Source organism: Alnus glutinosa, chromosome 10 (assembly GCF_958979055.1).
Source record: "Alnus glutinosa chromosome 10, dhAlnGlut1.1, whole genome shotgun sequence".
NCBI lineage: Eukaryota > Viridiplantae > Streptophyta > Magnoliopsida > Fagales > Betulaceae > Alnus > Alnus glutinosa.
In genome coordinates, this window is record NC_084895.1 from 12729909 (window position 1) to 12742023 (window position 12115).

At 35.6% G+C, this 12115-nt stretch overlaps 1 protein-coding gene across 2 annotated transcripts; it reads right to left on the reverse strand.

Annotated features, from left to right (window-relative positions):
- Positions 1–6450: 6450 nt before the first annotated feature.
- On the reverse strand, positions 6451–11241 carry LOC133880004 (cytochrome P450 77A3-like). 2 transcript variants are annotated; one of them, XR_009902174.1, is made up of 4 exons: positions 10196–11241; positions 9445–10072; positions 9283–9361; positions 6451–6511 (listed from the first exon to the last, which is right to left on the reverse strand). XR_009902174.1 is itself a non-coding variant. In XM_062318847.1 (2 exons), the coding sequence occupies exons 1-2, from the start codon at positions 11231–11233 to the stop codon at positions 9446–9448; spliced, it is 1665 nt and encodes a 554-aa protein (XP_062174831.1). In that variant the 5' UTR covers positions 11234–11240; the 3' UTR covers positions 9162–9445. The 2 variants fall into 2 exon arrangements, 1 of the variants encoding a protein (XP_062174831.1); XM_062318847.1 differs by lacking the exon at positions 6451–6511 and having other exon boundaries at positions 9162–10072; positions 10196–11240.
- Positions 11242–12115: the final 874 nt, after the last annotated feature.

Below are 12115 nucleotides of genomic sequence, written 5' to 3' on the forward strand. Positions count from 1 at the left end.
AAGGAAAGATAACACTCAAGAATTGAATCTAAACAGAATGTGCCAAGCTCTGATACCAATTGAAAATTATAGGACTTCTAATTTATCAAGTGTGTGCAATAGTATACAACAAAACATCACAATGAGGAAAATTAAGAAACAGATATTTTGTTGACAAAGTGGAAACTCAATTAAGAGAAAAACCACTCTGAAACAGCCAAACCCAGGATATCAACTATTCAGAAGACAAAGCTAGTACATAGACAGTAACACTCACATAACTGATGTAGCGATCGTATCTAGCACTCTGACGTGTAACCCAATGCGAATACTTCCCAACCAAGTCACCTACTTGAAGAGGTATTCAATGAAATCCTTTACCTTAGGGTCAACCCCTTAGATAGACTTCAGTTCAACATAGCAACAACACTTGGCAACAGCTTTAGAGAGGATGCTTCAGCACAATAACTCTTACAATACACTCTCAAGCCTAAGGGCCTCTATTTTTAGGCTACAGGAGTTCAAATACGCGTCTCACTCGAAATACTTAGGGGCCGTCTGGACGGACAACTGTGCGATCGGCTTTCCAAATTCGTTGAAATTCTTTCCTGAATTGAGCCGTGTTCGGACGGTGTTGCCCTAGCGTTCGGACGGTTGCACTTTAGCTGTACACAATTTCCATATCAAGGCTTGGCGCCTCTGGACCATAATAGCTGTAGTACAGACGGTTGATTTGCTGCACGCAATTTCCATATATGAAGCTTAAGCTTCCGAACCATGAAGACTATCATCCGGACGATTGAACTTTGAATGCACGACTTGCCTTATGAATGAGCGTGTCCAGACGGGAATACACATCGTCCGGATAGTTGCAACTGTCTTCCCATATCTGTGCTTTTGGAAAGAAATCCCATAGCTAATCGACCATTGAACGGCGACCGGACGTGTTGCTGAGACGTCCGAATGGATGCAACTTGGAACAGTTTAAAGCTTCTCGACATAGAGGAAGGTCCGGATAGAAAGTTTTCGTCATCCCGACAGATGATGCTTGGACAGTTGATTGTCAGGACGGAATATCACGTCATCTGGATGGATGTAAAGGATCCGATTTCTCTGACTTGGAATCTAAGCAGAATCTTCTAGAACCATAACTCTGAATAAGAAGACTTCTGAAAATGATTGAACCCATGTATAAAAGCATCATTACATAGAAGTGATTTTGTCCGAACAGAATGCAGCCACATACCAACAGTGATTTAGGATGGAATTTACTAATATTTTCGGTGAAAACGAAAAAATAGAAAAGATGCGAAAAATAATATTGAAGCAGCACCATTTGATTAGAAGTTTACATGTTCGTAGACAATGGAAGTACAAAAGGAAAGACTTGATTGCCAAGCCAGGATTTTATTTTATTTTATTTCCTTATTTAAATTTAAGACTTTATTTCCTTTACTTACTAGGACTAGATTTGCTTTATTTATTTATTTTCCTTATTAGGATTAGATTTACTATTGCTACTAGGAATAGGTTTACTTTTATTTATTTTGTAATATTTTCCTTTTTTTTTAATAGGTTTACTATTACTATTAGGATTAGGATTGCTTTCTCTACAAGTATTTCTCTTATATAATTAGGCTAGCTTATTATGTAAAAATAAAATCAATTAAATTATTATCAAATCAGAAAATTCTCTCTCAAATACTCTGCAGAGTTTTATATTTATTTTAGCCTCGGGCTTGTTTTTATCTTTTTTGGGTAGAAGACAAAGACGCTTCTCCTTGCAGAATCAAAGACGCTGCTCTTTGATTAATTACCTTAGTCTTCCGCTACGTCAGTTGGTATCAAAGCAGGCTTTATCCTGATCATGACCAATCAGCACAACGGTGACAAACTTCTCCAACAACACCGCTTGTAAGGGAGGGGCTCTTTTGAGAGCTAAATTCATGATCATGGGGTATTTGAGCCAGTGTTATCCGGATTCGATGGCCAACTTTTACCATAATAACAACTTCTATAACGACGTTGTTCGTGACACAAAGGTTCCTTCGAGTGCCGAATTTCAAGGGTACCGGCAGATCATGCAAACGACGCTACAAGAGATGCTACAAACACGAAAGATGAAGGAGCGCATGCTCATGGGTCCTATTCGTAATCACAGGTACAATGATACCCATGTTGACTATGGGATTGGAGTGAGGCCTACTCGTCACCAACGACTTGCCCATAAACCAACCACCGGTCTGTGAAGATCTTAGTGACGATGATGTAAGTTGCGTTCAACCTGTTTCTAATCATATTTATGAATCTCCGAATATGAAATTCATATATGAAGAGAATATTAGTTATGGTAAAAAAGTGGAATTGTCGTCAGAGAAACAATATGTGCAACCACAACCATTGGTTCCAGTTGTGCAAATTATAATACTTGCAAGTGCACGAATCGTTTGCAATATAGCGTTATGCAAGTGCGAGGTCGATCCCACAGGGAATTGTGTTGTGAAAATTAATCTCTATTCAAACTAATCCTATTTTAACCTAGTTCCAAATTTAGGGGTTTTTGATAAAATAAAACATAAACAAAATTAATGAAAATAAAGGGGTCTAGGGTTTTGGAATCCACACTCACCAAATCATAGCAACCTAATTTCATGCTCATCACACATATTTTGAGGTTTTCAAATGCAAATCTTAGGTATGTTCAACTTTTGCTTCAAAAATAGTTTAAATCATTCAATGAATCCATTCTTCCACAAATCACAAAAGATATCTAGTTTCAACTAAATCATCAAATGTATCCATAGAATGAAACACAATGAATATCCAACATACATGAAAACCCAAGCCATCAATTTAATGAAACTATATCAAATCATCACTTGTATCCGGAAATCACAAGAGATATCCAAAAATAATTTCAAAAACCGAAATAGAACAATGAGAAATCAAGCCCATAAACTCAAATAGCATAAACAAGCATGAAACTCAGTTTCTATTCACTGGTGAGGTTTCATCCTCAACCCTAGATGAAAGCATTAGCTAGACATAAACAAAGAAAGCATAAATAAACTACAAGAATGCATTAAAAACGAATAAACTTACAAAAGAATGAAGTTCTAGGTCAAAATCGACCCAAAAACCCTAAGATACAGTGAAATCGGCCCCTAGGGCACTCCTAAGCGGCCTCCTCCGCGGCTCTCTTCCTAAAAATGAAAAAAAAAAAATGGTATTTATAGAGTTAGCTAGGGTTTCTGAAATTCCAGCTCCGCATAAATTCGATCGATCGATTTTATAATCGATCATCGACATCGGGAAAATTTCGATCGATCGAACTTGAGATTCGATCAATCGACTTCACAGCAATTCCAAATCCCCAGCTTTTATGCATTTTCACTTGAAAATAACCATTTTTCTCTTTATGTCCTGCAAAAATGTAAAATCACCAAAACTAAACAAAACATCAGAAAGTAATAAAGCTAAAGGTTTAACTAATGTAAATTAAAGGGTCCAAATATACACTTTTTGGCACTCATCAAATACCCTCAAACTTACATTTTGCTAGTCCCTTAGCAAAACAAAATGAGAAACAAAATCAAAGCATGAAACATAAGTCCTCTTTCATGGGAGAAACGATTGCATTTAGCATATGCAACAAGCCTTTTAAACCCCTAGGAGTCCCTAGTGGACGAGTGAAGTCTCGTGAGGGTTTGCCAGAAATGATACCCACAAACATTGAAACACTATGTTGTCAACAAGAAAGAATTTTCAAACAAACCACGGTTCATACGTCATTGGCATGCTTAAAAAGACAAACCCCAGCATAAACATCAACAGGGGATCCAACATCAAATCACTCATAAATGGAAAATTAAGACATCACATTTTCTCAAAAGTGTAGAGTGAAATCAACATGCAATTATGAGGTTTCATTTTTATCTCAAGATAAGTACCTCAAAAATTGTTGGACTCCCTATCAAATGAAACAACCAAGGCAAGATATGCAAATTATTTTATTTTATATATATTTTTTTGTTTTTTTTTTTTGTGTAGGCTATGCAATGCTCGGCTCCCTTAAGCTTTCTAGTTGACCCATGTAACGAGTGTTGGGCCAGTGGCTCCCGAACCAGATGGTCTTAGGGCACTAGATGTAGAAACATCCCTAAGGGCTTAATTACTCAAGTCAAAAAGGCTACGAAGCCAAACTAGCCATACAATTAACCAAATTGACATTCTCACATTTTGACGCGAACACTCAATGCTTAGCGAGGCAAGAGGCCCGGTTACTCAGTGAAAAACTCAAAATGATCTCCTTTATATATATATATATATATATATATATATATATATATATATATATATATATATATATATCTTGCAAGCCAAGGTTATTTACCAATAAGTCATCCAACAATTCTCAAAATACACAATTAAGCACAAATTCATACCCCACAGATTACATTCTAATGTGCTCGTGATAATTCAACTCAAACAAGTGAAGTCTCATTAGCCCAAAATAAGTCAAAAGACTCAAATTCCTAATGACATGATGTGTTCAAAACTTTAAGCAAGCCGATGAAATGCAAACTACAACTATGGCTTAACTCAAACTTGACAACAAAATTTATTTATTTATTTATTTTATTTTTATTTTTTTTTAGAACAAAAAGACAACTAAAAATAACTAAACAAACAGACAAAATAAATAAACAAACAAACAGACAAGTGTTTTTCCATACCCCCAAACTTGAATTACACATTGTCCTCAATGTGTAGTGTAGAAATATATTACCAGAAATACGGAAACATCAAGGTGTGAAAGGTTAAGGCGTCCCCCAAACTTAAACACCAAAACACCTGTCAACAAAAACTAACAGCAATATTTTCTCACAAGAAACACACATCAAAAGGTTAATTGCTGTCAAAAATAAAAGTAAAATGAAAAGAAATAAAAATGAAATGAAAGAAATCAACTGTACAAAAAGGTAAAAGAAAATTTACAGCGCCTTCCCCGATCATGTGGATGTCCAACCAATCCCTTCCACCCTTTCTTCTTTAAGAATTGATATCCCTCGGGTGGAATGATGAAGGAATGAGCTTCAGTACTCATTTCCTTGTCGTTGGACGAATTTGGATTTAACGGGGGCGCTGTGTGCTCAAGGTGCTCCTCTCCTCCTTCCCCTTCAAACTCAGCCGCTGAAGAAGATGTGATGGGGAGTGATATCTCAATGGTTTCCCCATTCTCAGGTCGTGTTTCAGGAGTGTGATCCAATAAAGCCTCTTCTTGCTCAGGTACCAAGTCTAGGTTAAATTCGATTTGAGCATCGCTCTCTTCAAAAGGATCTTCCAGACTTGGTCCATTTGCAATTTCCTCAAAAACTACTTCACTCCCAAGTGTGGCGGTGGCCTGGGCATGCTCATGATAAGAAATGCTGAAATCATCCTCATCAATCATGTAATACCTTGTGGCCATCAGCTGACTTTGAAACTCTTCTTCCTCTATTCTGGTGACTTCATCAACCAGATATTCTATCTGTCCTTCTATCCTAGCAATCGCTAATACTCGCAAGTGCACGAATCGTTTGCAATATAGCGTTATACAAGTGCGAGGTCGATCCCACAGGGAATTGTGTTGTGAAAATTAATCTCTATTCAAACTAATCCTATTTTAACCTAGTTCCAAATTTAGGGGTTTTTGATAAAATAAAACATAAACAAAATTAATGAAAATAAAGGGGTTTAGGGTTTTGGAATCCACACTCACCAAATCATAGCAACCTAATCTCATGCTCATCACACATATTTTGAGGTTTTCAAATGCAAATCTTAGGTATGTTCTATTTTTGCTTCAAAAATAGTTTAAATCATTCAATGAATCCATTATTCCACAAATCACAAAAGATATCTAGTTTCAACTAAATCATCAAATGTATCCATAGAATGAAACACAATGAATATCCAACATACATGAAAACCCAAGCCATCAATTTAATGAAACTATATCAAATCATCACTTGTATCCGGAAATCACAAGAGATATCCAAAAATAATCTCAAAAACCGAAATAGAACAATGAGAAATCAAGCCCATAAACTCAAATAGCATAAACAAGCATGAAACTCAGTTTCTATTCACTGGCGAGGTTTCATCCTCAACCCTAGATGAAAGCATTAGCTAGACATGAACAAAGAAAGCATAAATAAACTACAAGAATGCATTAAAAACGAATAAACTTACAAAAGAATGAAGTTCTAGGTCAAAATCGACCCAAAAACCCTAAGATACAGTGAAATCGGCCCCTAGGGCACTCCTAAGCGGCCTCCTCCGCGGCTCTCTTCCTAAAAATGAGAAAAGAATGGTATTTATAGAGTTAGCTAGGGTTTCTGAAATTCCAGCTCCGCATAAATTCAATCGATCGACATCGGGAAAATTTCGATCGATCGAACTTGAGATTCGATCGATCGACTTCACAGCAATTCCAAATCTCCAGCTTTTATGCATTTTCACTTGAAAATAACCATTTTCTCTTTATGTCCTGCAAAAACGTAAAAAATCACCAAAACTAAACAAAACATCAGAAAGTAATAAAGCTAAAGGTTTAACTAATGTAAATTAAGGAGTCCAAATATACACTTTTTGGCACTCATCAGTTCCAGCTACTGTACCAATGGAAGAATATCCATCACAAGTGCAGCTCATCATGATCACCACATAAATATTTGAACCAACCCAAATCCTTTTTCTTTTTCTTTTCTTTTCTTTTTTTTTTTTTTTGGTTGCATTGCTGGCACAATCAAAACGGTTCACCCATCTATGGTCATCCTAAATCTCTGGCTGGGGATAATGCATGGCATAACTAAATTGCAACATAATTCACATTAATTCTAGCCAAGTTTGAGTGCTCATAAATCTCTTGAGCGTTCATTCACATGGGTGGTCCAGCCTAACCAGCAGCCCCGGACCGGTCCTAATTGACAGCTAAAGGGTATTCACCGAAATCTTGTGAATTAGCTCCACCTTTTCCATTTACAGATAATGACTTAAGGCCCTGTTTGATAAACTTCTTCATTTCTCTCTTCTTTTTGTCACTTCTTTTTTCTTTTTTTTTTTAAAAAAAAGTCAACATGAAAATATTTCAACTTTTTTAACTTTTTATATTACATCAATTATTTTTTATTACTATTCAAATAAAAAAGACCCACAATAAAACAACTTTTTTTTTTTCATTTTTCCATAAAAAAAAAAAAATAAATAATAAAAAAAACTATTTTCTACTTTACATCACAATAATCACATTTTATTCCTAATTAAAAAAAAAAAAAAAAATCTCTCCACAAGGTTATTACCGAACAGGCCTAAGCATTTTGTGGGAGAAAAAAAAAACATGGGAAAGATGAAGAAATTGCTTTGTAGCACTCGAATTGAATGCATTTAGTTAGCAGAGATGTCTGTCTGTCTCACCATCAATTGTAATGTCGACAGAAGTTATGATATATACAATCATCCAGACAAAAAGTCTTTCAATTTTCAACCACTACCTTCTTTTTTTCCTTTTTCCTTTCTCGCGGTCCCGTTTGGCAACTTATTTCCTTTACATTTGAAGTAATTTTTTTTTTTTAAAAGTAATAATAAATAATTGATGTAATATAAAGTAAAACAAAAAAATATGTGAAAAGGTGAAAAAAAAAATTATATAGTAGTAAATTTTTTTATTTAAATAAAAAAAAAATTGTTGATATGATATAAATGTGAAAAAAATTAGAATATTTTAAATTATAAAAAAATAAAAATAAGAAAATGAGAGGAAATTGCCAAACGAGGATCATCGGGATGAATGTGCACAAAGAGTGTAGTCCAATCAATTACCCTGCAAAGAAGGCCTTTATTGCAAGGAGGACTTTTCTTTAGCAATAAACAGATAGATTTCAACCATTTCTTGTCCTGCACTCTTTTTCCTAGTAATTGGACTCAAACATTTCTGATTTCTTTACCAATAAAGGTCCTTTTTCGCCCATCTCATCTCTCGTTTGACTCCTCTCTATTTACACCATATTTGAAAATTTGTTTAGCGATTTTTGTATAAAAAGGTACAAAAGAAAAAGTCTTAAAGTTGATGCCTTGAAACTTTTGACCAAAGGTGGGTATGTTAATGGATTTTGAGTATTATTATTATTATTATTATTATTATTATTTGAAAAGGTGTTAGGATATGATATAATTGTGAAAAACCGTTTTTATAATTCTTTTTTTGGTGAAAATTATATTTAAGAATAATTTTTTGTAGAACAGTGGCTTATTTTAAAAAAATCAAACGAGTCATTCTTGCAAAAAAAAAAAAAAAAGTAGGTCAAGGGGTCCGAGCAACCACTTCGACCAGATTAAGGTGGTGGCTGCACGGCAATCCCAATAAGCACATATGGCCATGCAACCTCCTTGACAAGTACAAAGGGTTGCCGCATGGCCATTACACATGAGTCCCATAAACTTAATTTTTATTTTTTAATTTTTTAAAATTAACTTAGCTCTGGACTATGTAAAATACTTGTTACGATACAAATTACTAAAAAAGGGTTGTAATTTTTCTTTGATTGTTATTGTCTTGAAAACATAAAAACTAAAATAGAAAATAAAAGTATTAACAAACATGGTCTAAACATTCTTAAAACCCTCTAAGCAAAAACCCATGATGTAACACTAAGAGCATTTTTAGTAGTCTCATCAAAATATTTTTTTGCTTATATTGATGAACCAATTTGGCGAAAAAATTTGGCAAGTAAACAATACTCAACAATAGTGAGCACGGTTTACTCACCAAATTTATAAAATAATTTTTTTTAAAAAAAACTATTAAAATTTTTTCTCTTTTCCCTCTTATATTTTTTTCTATTTTTTCTCTTTCATGCATCACACACAACCTCCATTTTGAAAAAGATTATTTAATAGAATAGTGATAGTAGATAGCTAAAATAGTGAGGCAGCTGGGAGTACTGCTTTAAAAAAGTATATGGCTAAAATAGAGAAAAGTAGTTTTTAACTATTTTGAATAGTAAAATATGGTGAAACTATTAAAAATACTATGAGAAGATGACCAAATGCGCAATTATGATCAAAGTATCACATCTTTCAACTCCCATGATCACCCAATGGCTGAACAAACAACCTAGAAAACAAAGGAAACCAAGAAATAAAGAAAAAAGTATAATACACAGTATTATACATACATACATATATAATTGAAAAGCTTCGAAAGTATCTCGTTGTACTAATTTTTTAGCATATAGTTTAGCTAGATGGGCCGCTTCTCACCTTATTTTTTTGAAGCATTCCCAACTGGCCTCCCGGCCATTCTCTCTTTCATTTGGATAAATAGAGAAAAAGGCCCTCCCTGGTAGTCCTTATCCTTTATCAATTACGGAAGAAAAAAAAAAACATAAAAATACATAAAATTTGTTAATATCATGCATTAACCTTAATAATCTCTGGGCTTGATCATAGCTCTAAGAGTGTTCTTCATCACCACAGTGAACTCCAATTTCCCAGCAAAATCCAGCTTGCTATTGGGCGGGTAAGCGCTCCACTCAAACTCCTGCACCATTCTCGCAAGCATGAGATGAACATGAACAGTCGCCATGCCCAAACCAGGACATATCCTCCTCCCAACACCAAACGGCATCATTTTCACCCCAGTTACCCCCGTTATATCCGCGTCCTCTTTACCCGAAACGAACCGTTCCGGGTCGAACTTTTCCGGGTCCGACCACAGTTTCGGGTCCTCACTAATGCCTGGCAAGAAAATTTCAACGTTCGCATCTGTCGGTATATCGTACCCTGCCAACGTTGTTTGCTCTGTCGCTGCATGTGTCAGTGAAAAGTAGGTCGGCGGGTGCTTGCGCAGCAATTCCTTCACCACTGCTTGTAGATACAGCATGTTATCGACGTCCTTCTCGTCCACTTTTCGATCACCCACGGCTAGTTTAATCTCCTCATAGAGCTTTTCTTGAACTTCTGGGTTCGCAATGAGCTGCGCAATGCCCCATTCAATGGCGGTTGCCGTCGTGTCCGTCCCGCCGTTGAGGAATTCAGAGCAAAGTGTTACCTGTTAGAATATAAATAAGATCATCAAATTCATCGGTCCCTTCTTTTTTCTTTTTTTTTTTATTTTTTTATAAATCATTAATTAATTAAAATTTTGTGATAATTGTACGTGATTTATCATTACCAATTCAGTGTCGGTGGGCGATGATTTGCGGCCTTCGACCTTGAGATCGAAGAGGGTGTCGAGGTATGAAAACGATGTCGCAGTTTTGTCGGATCCGGGGTTTTGGATTGCCTTCCTGCGCTTCTCGATTAAGGGGACTATAAATTCAACTTGTTCTTTTCGAACCTCCAAAACTCTCTTCCTCTGTTTTGAGAAAAACAGGCTCAAGATCGGAAGAAAATCGTCGATTCTCGGGTCGAGAACGATCAACACGTTTTTCATTACCTGATCCATTTTCTCGACCGTCTCTTCATCCATTTCCAGGCCAAAACACATGGCCAAAAGTATGCAGAAAACGGCGAATCGAGCATTTTTTAACACCGAGACAACACCATCGTTCGCCTTCGCCTCCGCGCGAAGCCGATTACTGAATTTCTCCATTGCCGTGTCTCTCACGTTACGGAACTCCTTAATCCTGTTCGAACTAAGCATGTTTTGCACCATGTTCCGCCTCAGCGACCGCCAAACAGGGCCGTAAAGCGCGGCGTTGACGGTGAACTTGTTGCTGCTAAAGATGTTTCGCGTCGGATTCTCACGAGGCCGAGTGGCGAAAAGCTGACCCTTCTCGATCAAGGCTTCGTGGACTAGTTTGGCGTCGCTCAAAATAATCAACGTTCTGGTCCCCATTTTTAAGGTAAAAATTGGGCTGTACTTTGCCCGGAGATCATCCACGTACTGAAAGAAAGGTTTTCCCGACCGTGCAACTTGGAAGAGATTTCCGACGACAGGCCACCCGGGTGGCCCTGGAGGAAGGTGGAGCCGCTTTGATTTGGTTTTCTGCGTGAGGAAGAAAATTAAGCCCGAAATAACGAAGGCTAGAACTGTGAAAAGGAGATGATTGGATGAAGAAAGTGAAGCAGAAGAGAAAGTGAGAGAAGCCATTGAGAGAGAAAATGAAGTAAAGATGGAAGCTTGGAATATGATATAAAAATGGAAGGAGCATGAAATTTCAGGTGGGGACAATAAAAGCTGGTCCAAGGATTGCTTCCAGAACAGCATCGGTGGGTGCAAATTGTTAAATGCTGTGGAGCTTAGGAAATTGTATTAAGGGAAGAGAAACCATTGATGCCGATAGTCACATGTAATTATTGCATGCAACTACTTAATAAATATGAAAAGAAAAAAAAAAATCACTCTTAAGTAAGGTTTTTTTTAAAAATAAAAATAAAAAATAAAAATAGGTCAAGCAATGGAATGGATGAGTAATGTTAATACTTTAACGGTATGTATCGTCCACACACTTTAAATCATGTACACGATTAGAAGTACAAACTTTAAATCTTATTTAATTTTAAAAAAAAATTCTTGTATACTTTAAATCATGTACAAATGAAATGGAGAGGATTATTATCTAGGTGTCACACAGACCGATGTGATGTACTTTAAGTGACTTTTTATGGCAAACACTTAAAAAAGAAAGGACTGAAATTAACTACAAACCATTCTAATAAATTGTCGTATCCCTTAACATGTGAGAAGCACATGTTTTTTTTTTTAATATCATTAACTAGAAATTATGTAAGATTAAGTACAAGCTTTAAAAAATACATGTCACTTTATTAGACTGATTTGTAAGGAATAACTACAAACGAGTTTGTAGTTAATTTATGTCTTAATTAATTTCAACATATGCTTTAGAAACACGTCACTTTATTAGATTGGTTTATACCTAATATACATTCCAAAAAAAATATATATAATTCACTTAAAACAAGTTAATTGTATAACGAGTAGAGTAATGTGAGGGACCATCATTTTATTCTTTCAAAGTTGACGTGACTTTTAAAATTATCACTGGATTTGGGATGGATTAATATTAGACTTTGATCCAATAATAATTTTAAAAGATTACTCAAAATATAAATATAATAAATATGTAAG

Coding starts and splice junctions, on each gene's coding strand:
- LOC133880004 (XM_062318847.1), bottom strand. CDS start 11,233: ATGCTGTTCTGGAAGCAATCCTTGGACCAGCTTTTATTGTCCCCACCT. Junction 10,073..10,195: donor CGCCCACCGACACTGAATTG/GTAATGATAAAT, acceptor ATATTCTAACAG/GTAACACTTTGCTCTGAATT.